The sequence below is a fragment of the Plecotus auritus genome (assembly GCF_963455305.1).
Source record: "Plecotus auritus genome assembly, chromosome: 12".
Classification (NCBI taxonomy): domain Eukaryota; kingdom Metazoa; phylum Chordata; class Mammalia; order Chiroptera; family Vespertilionidae; genus Plecotus; species Plecotus auritus.
In genome coordinates, this window is record NC_137778.1 from 32051400 (window position 1) to 32069984 (window position 18585).

The window sequence follows — 18585 nt, forward strand, 5'->3', positions numbered from 1 at the left end:
TTATAGCTATCAAGTGCTTAGCCTAGTGTTTGGCACATAGTAATGTTGGGAGAGAAGGTCCTTGGTGGGTTTTTAATGCTTCTACGCATCTTCCTGGGAATGCCAAGAATGCAAGGCTCCCCTTCCCTAGGGTTGTGTTTATAGGGAGTAACTCTGAGGGATGAAATAATGTCTTCCTCCAGGACAAGAAACAGGTCTGCTTACTGCTTCCTACTAAATGGTGGGCTCCCCATGCCCAGTGTTCCTCAGCCACCATGTAAATCCACCAAGAGCAAAGCTTTCATCTGACCCCGTGAGACTTGGGGGACAAGAGGAATTGACACGAACACGCTGAAGCTCATGCTGCTTCTTGTTTTAAGTCCTTTGTCTCTGATGCAAGGATCTTGTGTCTTTTTTTTTTTAAAAAATATATTTTATTGGTTTCTTACAGAGAGGAAGCGAGAGGGATAGAGAGTTAGAAATATCGATGAGAAACATCATTCAGCTGCCTCCTGCACACACCCCCACTGGGGATGTGCCCGCAACCAAGGTACATGCCCTTGACCGGAATCGAACCTGGGGCCCTTGAGTCCGCAGGCCGACGCTCTATCCACTGAGCCAAACCGGTTAGGGCAGATCTTGTGTCTTTTATCAACATCCATGCAACAGTAACAGACTAACCTATGAGCCTTCCAATAGATAAAATCAAACACCAGACTTGAGTATTAAATACTTAAGATACTTACATGACTTTTGCTCTTGCTCTTCTTACTTGCTTTTCCCAGGTATTCTGCACAATATCTGTAAGTTTGTGTTTGGGAAGGTAGCCAGAACACATCAATTGCTGCCATTTGCAAGTAATTCTACTGTACTGTTGGGGGGAACAAAATGAATTAGAAATAAAGGTAACTTTGAAATCATTGCTCAATTGAAATTACTTAGCTACACTAATATTCAGTTTTAAATCAGTAAGGCCATAGTTTCCTCTCTATATATTTCTGTATAGTTGGGGTCCTACTTTTAAAAAAATATGTTTTTTAAAAAAATACATTTTATTAATTTTTTACAGAGAGAAGGGAGAGGAATAGAGAAACATCGATCAGCTGCCTCCTGCACAACTCCCGACTGGGGATGTGCCAGCAACCAAGGTACATGCCCTTGACCGGAATCGAACCTGGAACCCTTCAGTCCGCGGGCCAACACTCTATCCATTGAGCCAAACCAGTTAGGGCAAAAATATGTTTTTGTTAATTGTTAATAAAAGAGAGAGAGAGAAACATGGATGAGAGAGAAACATCAACATCAATTGGCTGCCTCCTGTATGCCCCCCTGCTGGGGATGGAGCCTGCAAACCGGACATGTGCCATGACCTGAATCCAACTTGCCGCCTCTTGATGCATGGGTCCACGCTCAACCACTGAGCCACACAGGCTGGGCTGGGGCCTACTTTTTATGTAGTTGCAATACAGGAAAAGTTGCATAAATGTAACTGGGCCTTAGTTCCTGTTACTTAATAGCTGGATGACTTTGAGCACTCTAAAGTTCAGTTTCCTAACATGTGAAATACAGAAACTAATTCATGATCCAGTGTCAAGAGGTTGTTGGAGCCATGGAATAAAATGATGTATGTGACCACCTGTGCAAATGAGTTGTTATAACTTAAGACTGTATTGAATTACAAACGTTAATTTGCCCTAATATTATTGGTTTAGAGGCTATGAAATAAGGAACAAAAAAAAGACATCAACAGTTGAATCAGGCTGCCACACACTCACTGTCCAACAGATTAAACGCTTAAGAGCATAAGAGGAAAACTACAACTCCCAGCAGGCATTGCTCCCGACCTGCGTCATATAACCTCAACTCCCGCAGGGCCCAGCACCCTCTCAGCCCCCACGGCCCATAAACTACATCTCCCAGGAGGCTCCACAGTGCACAACGTCCTTCTTCCCTCGCCTCGTGTCTTCCCTTACCCCAGCCTGCAGCTCTGGGCCCACTGGGGTCCCGCGGTCGGCAGCGAGCGCGCGGGGGTCGCGCGGCTGCGGAGCGGAGCGAGCGCGCGCGGGAGGGAGTAGAGGCGTAGGGGGGCGGGGATACGGCTCGCTTGCTCGCAAGATGGCGGACGAGGACGGGGAAGGGATTCACCCCGCAGCCGCTCACAGGAACGGAGGTGGCGGCGGCGGTGGGGGTTCAGGGCTCCACTGCGCCGGGAACGGCGGAGGCAGCGGCCCGCGGGTCGTGCGCATCGTCAAGTCCGAGTCCGGCTACGGCTTCAACGTGCGGGGCCAAGTGAGCGAGGGCGGGCAGCTGCGGAGCATCAACGGGGAGCTGTACGCGCCGCTGCAGCATGTGAGCGCCGTGCTGCCCGGGGGGGCGGCCGATCGCGCCGGGGTGCGCAAGGGGGACCGCATTCTGGAGGTGTGAGTATCCGGGCTGCCCGCCGCCCCACCCCGCCCCGTACCCTCCGCTAGTCCGTGCATCTCCCCTCGACCCCTGTCACCCTCAGGCCGAACCTCCCCCCTACCCTGAACCGCCCCCGGGACCCCCGCCCGCCCTCCCCAGGCCTCGCACCTCCTGGGGGTTGGCTCTTAACCACACCCCTGCTTTTTGCGACCCCCCACCTCGCTCCCTTCAGTCTTCAGTCTAAGTCCCTGCGCCCTCACCGCTGTTACCCCCGCCCCCATTCCTTTGGCTTCTTGTCTACCCCTCTGCCTTCCCCTGGGGCGTGTTGCTTGCTGCCCCTCGCCGCCCCTCGCTTTGCTCTTAATGAACCTCTTCGGCCGCTCACCGACAGCAGCTCCTCCTCTGACCCCGCCACTGTGTGTCCTCCCCAAGTTCTCATCTGTGGCATCATAGTTTGTTGCTCTCCACACTCCCTTCGGCCCCGGTGTGCGTCCCTTCTGCCCTCTGGCCCAAGTAGGAAGAACCTCTGTCTTCTCCTACTTTTCCTCCGGAATCCTCATCCCTCCACCCTCGACTCCTGTTTCTTTCCTTCGGTACCCTCTCCTTAGGGTCAAGCACCCCTACATACTCTCCTGTCCTTCTGTGTGTCCCCTTCCTCCCTTCCTTTTTCGTATTCATTCTCCTAGAATACCTTCTTTTCTGACCCTTGCATGCGTTTGGTTTGGTGTGGGGGTGGGGGTGGGGTCTTTGACACTGTAGTTTCTCTTCACGGTAGTCTCTGTATTGCACCATGGTATTGAATCTGGTGTCTCCATCACCGCCGCCTCCCTCTGAGTGCCTCCCTCTTCTGTCCCCTGTGTTCACTCCTGCACCCTCCTCATGCTTTTGTTTTAGTCTACAGTTACAGTCCCATTTTGGGTCTTTGCCCCCCCCCCGATTTTTCAGGGCAGGCGGTTTCCATTCGCTCTCCTACTCTGTCTTCCTGTGATCCCACGCTTGACTTTATCCTGATCTTTCTCGCCCCCAGGTTGCTTTCCCTCCCTGCTCTTTTAGGGCCCTTCTGCTGCTGCAACCATCCTCTTCCCTGCTGCAGTCCCCCCCCCCCATTCCATCCTTACTTGCCCATTGCATCCTCAATGCTCCAGCAGGATGTTGCCTCCTCTCTGATTTCTGTGCAGACCTCCTCCACTACTCTGCTCCAGGAGCTACATTTGTGTGTTTTTTGTACGTTGTATTAAAATTTATATAGCGGTTGCTGGTTGACTGGTAGGTGGTATTTGCTCTCATTATCTCCGTTCTCCTCAGCAGTCTTCAACGCTGTATCTTTTCTCTTCTTACGGAATCTGTCTTGTATGTTTTCTTCACCCTTCTGCCTTCTCCCTCGGTGCTTGGATTTGCTCTCATGAAGTTGTCCTCATTTTTTATGGATGTAATTATAATTTCCACAACCTTGAGGCTTTCCTCTAGTAAAACAGCACGTTTGCTCAAGGTTTCAGAGACGATAGGATCTCCAAGGTGTGGCATAGAGAGAGCCCATCCTTTCTTATTCACCTTATGCCCCCTGCCCTTGTCTTTGATGTTTTTACTCTGGTATCCTCTCATTCTGTTTCCTCCTGCTTTCCATCTCAAGAAAGAGCAGCTCACCAAAGCAGGTGGTTGGAGCTATTACTATAACTTTCCTCTGACCTTCCTGTAGATAGGTGCTTTAATGTCCTTCTCTGTTAATGTCCTACATACTAGTTTCTAGTATTCCCTGGCAATATATCCTTAATTTTTTTGAGAGTAAGGGCATTCAGATAGAGAATGCAGTAGTGACCTTTTGCTTTGTACTGGGGCACCTGATTCTTTCCTTTCTAAATAACTCAAAGTCTGTGGCTGATGTTTCCTTCCAATGGAAGTTTTTGGAATTATTATTTCCCTTTCCCTTTGTAAGTTAACTTTGGATCCAGCTGTTCGTTTTTAAGTTTAACACTAAAATGTTTATTTAAAATTATAAAATCTTAAAGTTCTAAATCATTTACTCATTATTGAAGTTAAAGGAACTAAACTAATTTTGTAGAAGGCTGCAGCTAACAAGATCCACCGCTTCATTCATATATGTGCCTACTCACATAGCTCTGGCCTCTTGCCTTTATTGTGGTTTTTGTAGCAGAGTCCAGATATAAACTAGATATGCCGTAAGGAGACCTCAGATGGTCCCCTAGGACAGGACTTGCTTCAGACCCAAGTTCTAGTCTAGGTCTGTTCCTCTTCCGAGGAAAAAACATCGCATTTGGCACATTCTTGGTGAGTAGAGAACTGTCTCTTTTATTGGGCAGGGCGGCAAAAGAACACTCTGCTTTTAGAGAACCTTTCTCTGGAAGGGTGTGATGATTAGACATCTTCCTGACATTAGTTTTTCACTTTCTTAACTGTATTTTGATTTCCAAATTCTTTGAAGCTTCTTTGCTATTGTAGTGGAAATAGCGATCGTTGCAACACAGAACTGAGCTAGTTGTTAAATTCTCTGAAACCTCAACTACTGTTGACCCTGAACATCATGGGTTTGAACTGCATGGGTCCATTTATATGCAGTAAATACCTGTACTGTTTCATTCCGCGGTTAGGATTCGCAGATGTGGAAAACCAACTTCATGCATTGATCTACACAATTTTATAGAGGGGCTTGAGCATCCTCAGATTTTAATAACCAGTCCCCCAAAGGATGTTAAGGGAAAACTTTTTGGGAAGTCAAAAGTTATATGTGGATTTTTGACTGCGTGGAGGTCATTTCCCTAACCCCCAACTTCAGGGGTCAACTGGATACAGTTTCTTTCCTTCCCTTTTTCCAAAATCTGCATCTTTTCCTTAGGTTTTTAAGTGAGAGGAGGAAATCAGTGAACAAACAGACATGGTTCTTGAGGGATATCTGTGTCTGCCACTTGTTTTGATCTTGGTTGGGTTGATACTAATCTTCCTAAAGCATTCCTTTTTTTAAAAATATTTTTCCAGCAAGTACTTATTATTAGCTAAGCCATGACTCAGGATTCTAGGGTGGGATGTACCCAGGCCCCCTTCACCTCCCTGGGAGAAGGATGGAGGACGCCCAGTTCAGAGCTTCCCAGGAAACGTGCCTTCTGCCCGGTGGTCATCCCAGGCCGAAACCCAGGATATGGGGCACAGGGACTTGTACACACGCCGGTACCATTCACACACAGAGACATCAACCCTTTAGCAGTCATTGTCTTCTCACAGCCGTGGAAGTCCAGGTAGTTCTGCCAGCAGTTCCTGGTCTGGTTCTGGTTGGGGAAGCGGCTGTCAAAAGGAGCAGTCCGGCAGTTCTTGATTTTGGTCTTGATGTCTTCTGCCGCCTAAAGACGCCCCTGAAGCCGCTCACAGCTCAGTGTGACCTCAGCAGAGTCCTAAAACATTCTTTAGGCAGCATGCCTTAGAGCTGTTTTCTCTGTCTCTCACCAAGTTCCTTAAGTTAACCTCTCTTGTCTCAGGAAAGCTTTCTAAGTTAAGTGCCCCTGGGGGTGAAGGTTAGGCATAGGTAGAATAACTACATGTAGATGTAAATTGTATGAAGTCATAGATGAATGTATGGACTTTGATAATTGCTTTTTAACCAAGACTTTCCCATATTTTAGATGCTTTCCTCCTAATTTTATTCCAATTTTCATATATTTCAGTTGTATGGACAATTGTTAGAGGTGTGAAAGAGAGTAGCTTAGAGATTTATGGGAATACAAGCTTGAACAAAAGGAAGAGTATCAATTTCTTTTTATTTTAAAGTCTTTATCAGAGCCCTGTCCTCATTGAATCTTGGAATAGTTGTTAAACTAAACTCACTATGGTTCAGTTTGTCCTTTTTCCCTTTAAAACTGACTAGATCCTGACTGGTTTGGGAAAGAGTCATGTTGCAGGGCTTGGTACTGGAGTAAGAACAAGCCCTCTGGCTCTAAATTTTACTGTGGATGGAATGTTTTCTTGACTAGCAATGTTCGTTTCCACCTTGTAATTTTCCCCAGTGTAACATATATTGAGTGTCTCCCCTTTGATGTGTATACACCTGGAGGCTAATGACTGAAGAATGCTTTCAACAGATAGAACCAAAATAAATATATCTTTGCACTAATTATATAGTATGTGAAGTAACATTTAACAAGTGAGTTCCAAGGGCTCTTGATTGATTTCTTGAGAGATCCCTTAGGAGGGTTTAAGTGTGTAGTGGATATGGATATGCATTGTCTATATTTTTTAGGGATTAGGTTTATCTGTTGGCTAGTTTTGTCTCTTTGGTATTTGGGTAGCGTGGTCTTTAATAAGCATGGACTCCTAAGGTTGTCTTGCAACCATTCAAAATTATATTTATGCTAGGCAAAGAGTATATGCCTTCCTCCTAGATAGCTGTAGGATAATATACCATCAACTTTTCCTTGTTAAAGTTAAACCGTAAGAAAAATTAGAAGCCATATATATTGAAATAAGTTGTTTATTGAGATTTTTAAAAAATTAAATTTATTGGGGTGATACTGAGTAATGACATTATGTAAGTTTTAGATGTACAATTTTATAATACCCTAGAGGCCCGGTGCACGAAATTCGTGCACTGGAGGGGGGAGTTCCTCAGCCCGGCCTGCACCCTCTCGCAGTCTGGAACCCCTTGCTCCTTATCTGCCCGCCTGCAGCGGAGGTGGGAGAGGCTCCTGCCAGCCGTGAGCCCAGCTTCTGGCTGAGCAGCGCTCCCCCTGTGGGAGCGCACTGACCACCAGGGGGCAGCTCCTGCATTGAGCATCTGCCCCCTGGTAGTCAGTGCGCGTCATAGCAACTGGTTGTTCTGCCATTCGGTCAATTTGCATATTAGGGTTTTATTATATAGGATCATCTGTATGTTGCATTCTGTGCTTACCACCCAACGTCTAGCCTGCTTCCGTCACCATGTATTGGACTATTGAGAGTTAATTTTAATAACTTACAAATATCTTATGGACATTCCTTTCTTTTGTTTTCTTCCTTTATGTGAAAGTTCAAAAATGATTGAACAAAAAGAGGTTAGTGCCACAAAAAGTATTTTTACGAGTTAAGTGTGAGTCATGTAACATTGACTGCTAAGTACCTCTCAAGAGCTTTCTCAGTTGTAGCTGAATTCTATTTGGCTCAGATTTTCCAGGTATTTTTTGAAAATGGTTTAAAATTATGGCTTTTGATCAAGGAATTATGGCAATGATTTTCAAGCTTTAGTGAACATAAGAATGACTGGGTGTGCTTGTCCAAGGTATAGAGTCTCAGGCTCAGTCATTAAGGGTTATGATTCAGTAGGTCTTGCATGGGGCCTCAAAATTTTTATTTTATACTTCCTTGCCAGGGGTGGGTAATGTAACCCACACCCAACTCTACTTGGAGTAACACTGTAGGCTTAAATTGTCAGTTCATTTTATCTTTATGGTTATATTGAGAGTCATGAGCTAAGATTGTGTAACAAACTGATTTTTTTAGGCTCCTGAATTCCAGTTCTTAGGAAAATGAGTTCAGTAGGTAGTGGACTATTACATCTGATCATCTATACTTTATTGAGTATTGCTAAGTTGTTGTAATAAAGATTGTGATTAAAAGGTAGAATAATCATTATACCACTTTGTTACTTGAAGTGTGTGTTACAGTTTGCAGTGTTTTTACATTTGATCTTTACAGCAGCCTTGTGAGATAGGGAAAATATAAGCTCCTCGAGGGCAGCGACTACATCCATATGCCCTCTCTCCCCCACACCAAATGTCTAGTGACACACAAGGTATTATTCAGTATATACTTGTTGAATGAATGTATTAGTATTATCACTGTTTCATAAGAGAGGAGGGTGTTGCACTAATGAGTGTTAATTAGAATTAAACCTGTGTCTTTGGGTTCTAAATTCAGTGTATTTTCTCTCTCCTGGAATGTCCTTGGGTGAGGATTAAAATAAATAAATAAATAAAGTAAAATTGCTGTTCATAGACAGTTGTGCTTGAGGTTAGATAAAAAAGGGCTTTGAATGCAGTGCTCATAAGTTTGGGTTTTATTCTGTTTTTGAGATCAGAGTACAGTTGTATGTGTATTAACACCCAGGACTCCCTGTGAAAAATTTAGTTTTTATTTAATTATTTACCCAAAGAGGTTGAATAACTTTTCCAAGGTCAAAGAGGAAAATTACTGTTAGAATTAGAAGAATTTCAGAGCATCTAGTCTCTTGGGCTGTCCTGTACTATATAAAGAAGAGAACGAAGGACAACACCCAGAGCTAGGAACAGCTGGTGAGGAGCTGGTTGCCTTTAATTTGTATGTGTTTTACTTCACAGTCCAATCCAGCTTCTCAAGTATCTTTTTCTCTTTCTCTTACGTTTTAAATGGCTGAACTTACTATTGTGTTTACAGTTGGTGAGTTTGATCCTTAAGTGCTGCAGCCCCCTAGAAGGAAAACCTTTATTGTGTTTATGTACTAGCCTTAATATTTTTTCATTCATCCAGGGAAAATCTTTAATAAGTGCTTACGACATGACAAACACAGGATTAGATACTGGGGATGGAAAGCTGAATGATATGTAATCCTCCCCCTTAGGAAATTTATGGTTGGGTGGGGAATCCAGCAAATTAACTGACAATTTCAATACTGGAGTAAACCCAGGGAGGGTTAGTTAACAAAGATGGCACCCAGCTCTCCCTTTCCCCATTGGATAAACAAACTTAGAGCAGTTCCTCCAAATCCCCATAAATACTTCTTCGCCCTTAGTTATCTAAACTAGGAAATGCAAGTGCCCAGGGACTGTGTGCATCCAGACACAAAATGTACTTAAATTGGGAGGACTGTATAGTTTATTGACACTTTTGAAAATGAAATGGGCCCATTAATTATGCCAGGACAACAAGTGTAAATTAGGTGTGTCCTGGCAACCTGGAACACAGGTTTATAGCAAGACTGGAATTTTGTATTCTATCAGGAGGGAAATGAACAAGTTTTTGTTCTTGGTGACCAATGGTTACATTGGCTTTACAGATTATCAGATAAGCAATGAGCTTTTCTTCTGAATAGCTTGATTATAATTTCATATTTATTTTTAAAATATCTTAAAGTCTTAAGGCTTATTATACTTTCCCCCGAATGACAAATATGATTCCTTTATTTAGAAATGAGTTTCCTGTGTAGATTATATTCGTAAACATTGCCTTGGAATTAGAAGGTTTGAGGAATCGCGTACTCCTTCCCAAGTAATAAACCCTTGTTACTTCTGGTTGGAGGTATTAAGGTTGAAAGAGAGATGATCCTTATTTGTATTTTTCTGCCTCAGGCAGCATTTTTTATCAGTTAGAACACCCAGCCAAGGGTAAAAAGTTCAAGGAATGGTAAGCAGCTTATTTGACAGGTTACTTATTCCTTTTTTCCTCTTTGGGAAGACTAGATGCTGATTGACACAGTTCGCAGTGTCTCAACCCTGTCAGGGCCATACTTTATCGTCATGAATACTCTCTTTTGCTCAGTGTTAAACTTCTGGATGTAGGTGTTTAAAACATTGGTATAAGTATTGATTTTGCTTTTGACACTTAAAAGAACCAAAGGATTTGTGAACTAGGGCTGGAAAGCATTTAATTTGGTCTAAATACAGTTGACATTTGTTATTTCCCTTCACTTGCTAAAGATGAGGCTTAGAATAAGATGAGTTTTTTGTTTGTTTTTGTTTGTGTGTTTTTTTGGCTATAGTTTGAGTCAAGACACTTTTTATATTCTCTTTTCCTAGTAAAGAATAGTCTATCATAGGTATTTATATATATAAAAGCCTAATGTGCAAAGTGTCCCCTTGGGAGTTCAACCAACTGGGAGTTTGATCACTTGCTATGATGTGTACTGACCAACAGGGGGTGGCATGGAATGAAGGAAGACCCTGGCTGGTAGCCGGCAGCCACTAGGGACCCTATCTGTGCATGAATTTCATGCACTGGGCCTCTAATTGCATTATATGACAGTGGTCTTAGGAAATCAGTAAGAGAAAGCAAACTCATGGTAATTTTGAGACCTTATAACTATGATACAGAGTTTTCTGCTTAATTATATTTAGCAGTTGTTCAGGCTAGAAAATGGTTATATTAAATCATAACTGAAGAGAAGCCAGATTTTTTTTTTTTTATTGGTGGGCACGGAAAGAAATAGGGATAAGTGGCAATTAGTGAAATTATTTTGTGGATCTAGATTCCTAAGTGAAAATAAAATACTATTTAACTGTTTAAAGCTATGGCATTTTTCTGATTTGAATATTTCAGAACTTGGTTTGATTTTCATGGCAGAAATGAAATAGCTCACTTTGTCTTGTTTTGAATTATTCACTAAGGAATCGTGAATTTTAGTGTTTGACAACAGAGGTAGATCCACTTTGATATATATATATATATATATATATATATATTTAATTCTTAATTTTAAAATCATTTAAAAATTTAATAGGCTTTTTTTTTTTTTTAGAATAGTTTTAGGTTCACAGCAAAATTGAGCAGAAGGTACAGAGGTTTCCCATATACCTCCTGCCCTTCACCCCCACCCACAGACATTGACTCCACCATTATAAACATCCTCTACCAGAGGGGTACATTTGTTATTGTTAATGAACCTTCATTGACACATCATTGTCATACAGAGTCTGCAGCTTATTTTAGGGTTTGCTCTTGGTGTTGTACATTTTGTGAGTTTGCACAAATTTATAATGACATGTATCCACCATTCTAGTACACAGAATAGTTTTACTGTCCTAAAAATTCCCAGTGTTCTGCTTATTTAGTCCTCTCTCCCCCCAAGCCCTGGTAACCACTGATCTTTTTATCATCTTCCTAGTTTTGCCTCTTTCAGTTGTCATATAGTTGAAATCATAAAGTATGTAGCCTTTGCAGATTGTCTTCTATAACTTGGTAATATACATTTAAGTTTCCTTCATTTATTTTCGTGGCTTGATATTTTATTTCTTTCCGGTGCTGAATAGTATTCCATTATCTGGACTTACCACAGTTCATTTATCCAAGGTTCAGCACTTTGAATAAAGCTGCTATAAACATCTCTGTGTAGGTTTTTGTGTGGATATGTTTTCTTTTTTTTAAGATATTTTATTGATTTTTTTTAACAGAGAGGAAGGGAGAGGGATAGAGTTAGAAACATCGATCAGCTGCCTCCTGCACACCCCCTACTGGGGATGTGCCCGCAACCAAGGTACATGCCTTTGACTGGAATCGAACCCGGGACCCTTCAGTCTGCAGGCCGAGGCTTTATCCACTGAGCCAAACCGGTTAGGGCTGTTTTCAACTTATTTGGGTAAATACCAAGGAGCACACTTGCTGGATCATGTGGCAAGAGTTTGTTAATTTTGTAAGAAACTGCCAAACTGTCTACCCAAGTGGCTGTACCATTTTGCATTCCCATCAGCAATGAATGAGAATTCCTGTTAATCCATATCCTTGTCAGCATTTGGTGTCAGTGTTCTGGATTTTGGCCATTCTTAGAGTGTAGTGGTATAAAATTCATTTTTTAAATTATAAAAATAATATAAATATGTTGGAGAAAATTTGGAGACCAAAGAAAATGGGAGGAAAAATCACCTATATTATCACCCATCCACAACGTTACTTATGAAGTTGAAATCATACTTTTGTATACAACTTATAATCTATTTTTTTTAAATTAATAGACTTTATTTTCTAGGACGGTTTTAGATTTACAGAAAAATTGAACAGATAGTATAGAGAGTTCCCATATATCTCTTTCCTACTCCCATCGTATATAGTTTCTCCTATTATGAACATACTACATTAGTATGGTAGATTTGTTTAAATTAATGAACCAATGTTGATACTTTGTTATTAACTGAATCCCTTAGTTTATTAGAATTTCCTTAGTTTTTACCTAATGTCTTTCTGTTCTAGGATCCCATCCAGGATAACATTACATTTAGTTGTCACCTCTCCTTAGGCTCATCTTGGCTGTGACAACTTCTCAGTCTTTCCATGATTTTTATGACCTTGACAGTTTTGAGGAATGCTGGTTAGGTATATTATAGGATACCTGATGATTGGAATTTGTCTGATTTTTTTCATGATTGGACTTGGGTTTTTGTTTGTTTGTTTGTTTTTTGAGGAAGATCACAGAGGTACCACTTTCACCAGTTCATATCAAGGGCACACACTGTCATCATTATGACTTATTAACCGTGATCATCTGGCTGAAGCAGTGTTTGTCAGGTTTCTCCACTGTCAAGTTATATTCCTTTTCCCCTCCCACTCCTCATACTATACCCTTTGTGTAGGCATCACGATGTGCAGCCCACACTTACGGAGTGGGGAGTTATGCTCCCCTCCTTTAAAGTGTAGTATCTATATAATTGTTTTGGAATTCTTCTACATAGGAGAAGAATGTCTCTACTGCCCATGTAATTCATTTATTCAGTCATTTATTTGTATCAGTATGGGCTCATGGATATTTACTTTACACTTTGGGATACATAATCTGATGCTGATGCTTTATTTTGTTGCTCCATTTCTAGCTTTTGCCATTCATTGGTAGTTCTTACAGTTGGCTCCTGTGCCCTTTGCCACATCCCCATCGGTGTGTGTTTTTGTTTTGTTTTGTTTTGTTTTTGAGTACTTCCTTACTTTCTGGCACTACAAAATGATCCAGGCTCATCTGTGTATTTCCCGTCCCAGTCCTAGAATCAGCCCTTTCTCCAAAGTGTCCTGTTTCTTTTTATTGGAGAATGGTATTAGAAACCAAGACCTCGGTGCTAGGTGTGGTCATTGCTGCTAGGGTATAGCTTCTTTCCGGCCCTCTCAGCTAACAAAGAAATATATGTGTGTATTAACCCCCGTATATATGTATTTCTGTGTGTAACCATCTGTATCTGTATTAAGTTAAATATGGGTTCTTACTGATGTCTGGCTTTACTCCATGAACATATGGATCATTTTGATCCCCTCCCCTTGTAGATCTGTACATTTCCACACTAACAGTGAGAAACTTGGCTTCCCACATCCACCGTTCATTTACTTAGTTGTCCAATTCCAGTATACATGTACAGCAATATCAGAATTTTTACCCCTGTGGGAAATAACTTTATCGACGAGTGTAGCACTTACGTGCAGTCCCTGTTGCCTTTGGCCTTACGGAATTCATTCATTTCCAGTTAGGCCTTGTGCCTTTTCTTCCCACCACCTTCAGTGAGGTTGTTTGAAATATAGTTAGATTCTCTTATTACAGTGATAATAAGATTCCCCCACCTACTAACTGATTTTTGTTTTAAATTTGTATACATTAAGGTTTGTTCTTTGTGTTGTAAAGTTCTGTAGGTTTTGACAAACGCGTATGTACCATAACAGTATCACAGAGTAGTTTCACTCTGCCCCAAACCCCCTGTGCTTCACGTATTCATCCTTCCCTTCAAGCCCCTGGCAACACACTGATCTTTGTGTTTTCTGTAGTGTTACATAATTGGAATCATACAGACTGGCTTCTTTCCCTTAGCAATATGTATTTACAGTTTCCCCATGTCTTGATAGCTCATTTATTTTTATAGCTGAATAATATTCCATTGTCTGATGTACCACAGTTTGTTTATCCATTCACATTAAAGGACATCTTGGTTGCTTTCAGTTTTTGGTAATTATGAATAAAGCTGATATAAACATCTGTGTGTAGGTCTTTGTGTGAATATAAATTTTTAACTCTATAGGGTAAATACTTAGGAATGTGATTGCTGGGTCTTATTGTAAGACTATGTTTAGTTTTTTAAGAAACTGTCAAACTGTCTTCCAAAGTGGCTATACTATTTTGCATTCCTACCAACACAGAATGAATAAAGTCGCTCCACATCTCACAGCATATTTGATATTAAAAATTTTTTTAAATCATTCAAATAGGTATGTAGTGGTATCTTGTTTTGATTTGTAATTATTTAATGATGAATAATGTTTAGTAACTTTTCATATGCTTATTTGCCATCTTGTATCTTCTTTGGTGAGGTGTGTTCAGATTTTCCATCCATTTTTTAATTGGGTTGCTTATTTTCATGTTGTTGAGTTTTAAGAGTTCTTTGTATATTTTGGATACAAATCCTTTATCAGATATATGTTTTCTCCCAGTCTGTGGCTGGCTTTTTCATTCTCTTAACAGTGTCTTTCACAGAGAGGAAGTTTTTATTTTTTTATTATTTTAAAAAATATATATTTTATTGATTTTTTTACAGAGAGAGGAAGGGAGAGGGATAGAGAGTTAGAAACATCAATGAGAAAGAAACATCCATCAGCTGCCTCCTGCACACCCGCTACTGGGGATGTGCTCGCAACCAAGGTACATGCCCTTGACCAGAATCGAACCTGGGACCTTTCAGTCCGCAGGCCGACGCTCTATCCACTGAGCCAAACCGGTTTCAGCGAGAGGAAGTTTTTAATTTTAATAAAATTCAACTTAGAATTTTTCTTTCATGGATTGTGTTTTTGTTGTATCTACAATCTTATTATTGAACCCAACATCAGATTTTCTCCTATGTTATCTTTTAGATGTAGCATTTTTATAAACCATTTTTTAAAAAGACAGAACAATGTCCTTATTTCATCATTAATAGGATGTTCTGCTTTTTATTTTATTTTTGTATTTCAGAGAGGAAGGAAGAGGGAGAGATAGAAACGTCAATGATGAGAGAGGGTCATTGATCAGCTGTCTCCCGCATGCCCCCTACTGGGGATCGAGCCCGAAACTCGGGCATGTGCCCCTAACCAAACCTGGGACCCTTCAGTATGCAGGCCAACGCTCTATCCACTGAGCCAAACCAGCCGGGGGTATAGTTCACTTTATCACATAACATTGGCTGACACATATTTCTAGATTATTTTGTTCATCATATTTACAATTTAAAATGATTGCTTTATAGTTAATTGGATTGTTGTGCTGTAATTTTCTTGACCATTTATTCCCTATTGTTGACTTTTTTTTTATAAGAACAGAAATTTGGAAACAACCTAAATAATGATTAATACTTTTGTGCCTACTTTTTATGAGTTCAGGATTATTTCATTTGTTCTTAAAGATACTTAAGAGTGGTCTATACACCACTGTAAAGTTCTTGCCCTCATGGAGCTCACATTTTGATGATTTCCTTAGGATAAATTTCTTGTAATGCCATTTGAGTTGAAAGAATATGAACATTTTTATGACTTTAGATGCACATTACCAGTGAAATTACTTTCCAAAAGGAAGGATTTGTCTTATCCTATATAATAAAGGGCTAATATGCAAATTGTCCCCTCAACCAGGTGTTCAACCAGGGGGCAGGGACGGCTAGCCAACTGCCCGCAGCGCCTCCCTCCAGACGGCCCCACCCCTAATCGACCCCCCCCTCCATCAGTGCAGGCCTGCTGGACCCCACCGTGCACGAATTTGTGCACTGGGCCTCTAGTTTATATATCGTCATCATCTCATTTTCTGTATAAGTTTACATTAAAAGTAATTTAGATAATTTGTGCTTTTTAAATTGTTGACGAGATTTGCTATTTATTAGAAAAAGTTGAAATATTTTAGAACCCTTTGGCCAGTTACTTTCTCTAGTTGTATTTCTCTTGTCCTATCAATAAATGAGCTGTTCTAAAAATGTAAAGTGCAAAACGTTGTTCTGAAACAAAATTCCAAAAGTTTTTTTAAATTTAAATTTTATTTTTCAATTACACTCAGTATTATTTTTTATTAGTTTCAGGTGTACAGCATAGTGGATAGAAGTGTTCCCCCTATATTTCTACTACCCACCCGGCATCATACTAGTTATTATAATATTGACTATATTCTCTATGCTGTCCTTTACATCTTTGTGATTATTTTGTAACTACCAGTTTATACTTCTTAATCCCTTCACCTTTTTCACTGAGTGGCAACCATTGTCTGTTTACTGTATTTATGAATCTATTTTAGTTTTGTTTGTTCATTTATTTTGTTCTTTAGATTCTACATATAAGTAAAATCATGTGGTATTTGTCTTTCTCTGTCTAACATTTCTCTTCACATAATACTGTCTAGGTCTATACGTGCTGTCGCAAATGGTAAGATTTCCCTTTTTTTAATGGCTGAGTAATATTCCATTGTATATATGTACCACAACTTTTTTATCCACTCGTCTATTGAGGCACTTGGGTTGCTTCCTTATCTTGGCTATTGTAAATAATGCTGTGGTGAACATTTTCTTTCAAATTAGTGTTTTGGGTTTCTTTGGATATATATACTGTATACTGAGAAGTGGAATTGCTGGATCATAAGGCAGTTGGTTCTCTCTTAAATTTTTTGAGGAACCTCTCTACTGTTTTCTATATCAATCAGACTATTTTCTGTCTCACTACTTTTGCTCAGTGTGTGTGTTTTTTAAAAATATATATATTTTTATTGACATCAGAGAGGAAGGGAGAGGGAGAGAGAGATAGAAACATCAATGATGAGAGAGAATCATTGATTGGCTGCCTCCTGCACGTCCCACACTGGGGATTGAGCCCACAACCTGGGCATGTGCCCTTGACCGGAATTGAACCTGGGACCCCTCAGTCCACAGGCTGACGCTCTATCCACTGAGCCAAACCAGCTAGGGCGCTCAGTGTGTTTTTGAGATTCATCCATGTTGTTGTCGATATTGGTAGTTTGGTTCTTTTTATTGCATGACTATGCCACCGTTTATGTGTTCACCTCTTGGTAGACATTTGACTGTTTTCAGTTTTGGACTATTATGACTAAAGCTTCACTGAACATTCAACTACAATTGTTTGTGTGGACATGTTTTCATTTCTCTGGGGTAAATACTTAGGAGTGGAATTGTTGGGTCATATAGTAAATGTATGTTTAGCATTATAAGAAACTGCTAGGTTGTTTTGCTTTATGCTCCCATCAGCAATGTATGAGAATTCCAGTTCTTCCACACCCTTAGCAAAACTTGGCTTTGTCATTCTTTTTTATTTTAACTGTTCTTATGGATATGCAGTCATTATGTTTTAATCTACAAAATTGAAAAGTACATCTTAATTATTTGCAGTTATAAGAATTCATTGTCATATTTTTTATAGGCTGCCTCTGAAGGACTAATTATCCTTTAATTAATTTCTTGAATGTCACAAGGGGTCAAAATAATATTTTGCTTACCACTTAGCATGGCTTCTTCTTATGGTACATATAATGATTGGCTCTGTCATATTCCATCCATATCTAGTTTCATTATATACAGTTTCCTGTACAAGCACTGTACAAAAACAAATCCTGACTATTTAGAGCTTTTTCCTGTTTCTGGGAGTGTTTATATTAGTTTTGCAATTTCCTCAGCTGGCTAACTTTAGTTGAATAAAAGTCGTATTTAGAGCCACTCCCATTAGCTAGCTGAAAGCTTTTCTAATGGGGCCAAATTTGGTCTTATGTAAAAAATGAGGAGGATGTTGTCCTGCCCAGGTGGCTAGGTTGGTTGGAGCATCATACCGTATGCAAAAAAAAAAAAAAAAAAAGGTTGCAGGTTCAATCCCCAGTCAGGGCATGTGCCAGAAGCAGCTGATTGATGTCTCTCTCTCTCTCTCTCTCTCTCTCTCTCTCTCTTTCTCAAATCAATAAAAACATATCCTCAGGTGAGGATAAAAAACAAAGAGGAGAATTTTATTAAAATTGTATCTTTATAGTGCTGAAGACACAGAGTAAATTGAGCATCATCTAGTTGCCTAAGGAAATAAAATTTTGTTGGATTGTTCCTACTGGCCAGTAGCTACTTTTGTGTGGTGTAGGACTTAGTGGTTCTTTGATGGAGTTGTCATATGAAGGTGACAATATTGTGAACCTGTTATCATTGGTTGACAGCTCAATCCTTTATTTTCAAATGAATTTCAACTAGATTATGTTGCAAAGACAGAAGAAAAGCAAGGGAAAATAGTGGCTTGTGTTACTAGGAGGCCAAAATACTACCTAACTTGCTTGCACAAGTGATACAAATGCCATCACATGAGTAGCTATTATTTATGAAGTGTTTACCATGTTCTAGCTTCATCGCATTTTAGTTCTCACAACAACTCTGATAGCTCTAGGTATTATTAACCCCATTTTATGGACTAGGAAATCAAGGATTAGTGAGATTGAATAATGTCTTATCTGTTAAATGGTAAACTAGCCAGTCTGACTCCAAAAACCTATGCTTTGAACCAGAAGTCTGTGTTGCTGAA

At 40.4% G+C, this 18585-nt stretch overlaps 1 protein-coding gene and 1 pseudogene across 3 annotated transcripts in view; one reads left to right on the forward strand and one right to left on the reverse strand.

The window, feature by feature from the left end:
• Window positions 1-1905: 1905 nt before the first annotated feature.
• The window catches only part of SNX27 (sorting nexin 27), a 56719-nt gene continuing 40039 nt past the window's right edge, over window positions 1906-18585 (forward strand). The window contains exon 1 of one of the 2 annotated variants that reach the window (XM_080647563.1): window positions 1906-2399. In XM_080647563.1, the coding sequence (XP_080503689.1) occupies window positions 2095-2399 (305 nt within the window). In that variant the 5' untranslated portion in view covers window positions 1906-2094. The remainder of the gene's footprint in view (window positions 2400-18585) is intronic. The other variant, XM_080647564.1, reaches the window with a different exon arrangement.
• Window positions 5473-6280, reverse strand: LOC308237202 (cytochrome c oxidase subunit 6B1-like; annotated as a pseudogene). Its single transcript has 2 exons — window positions 6214-6280; window positions 5473-5725 (listed from the first exon to the last, which is right to left on the reverse strand). The product of its transcript is annotated as a cytochrome c oxidase subunit 6B1-like (transcript).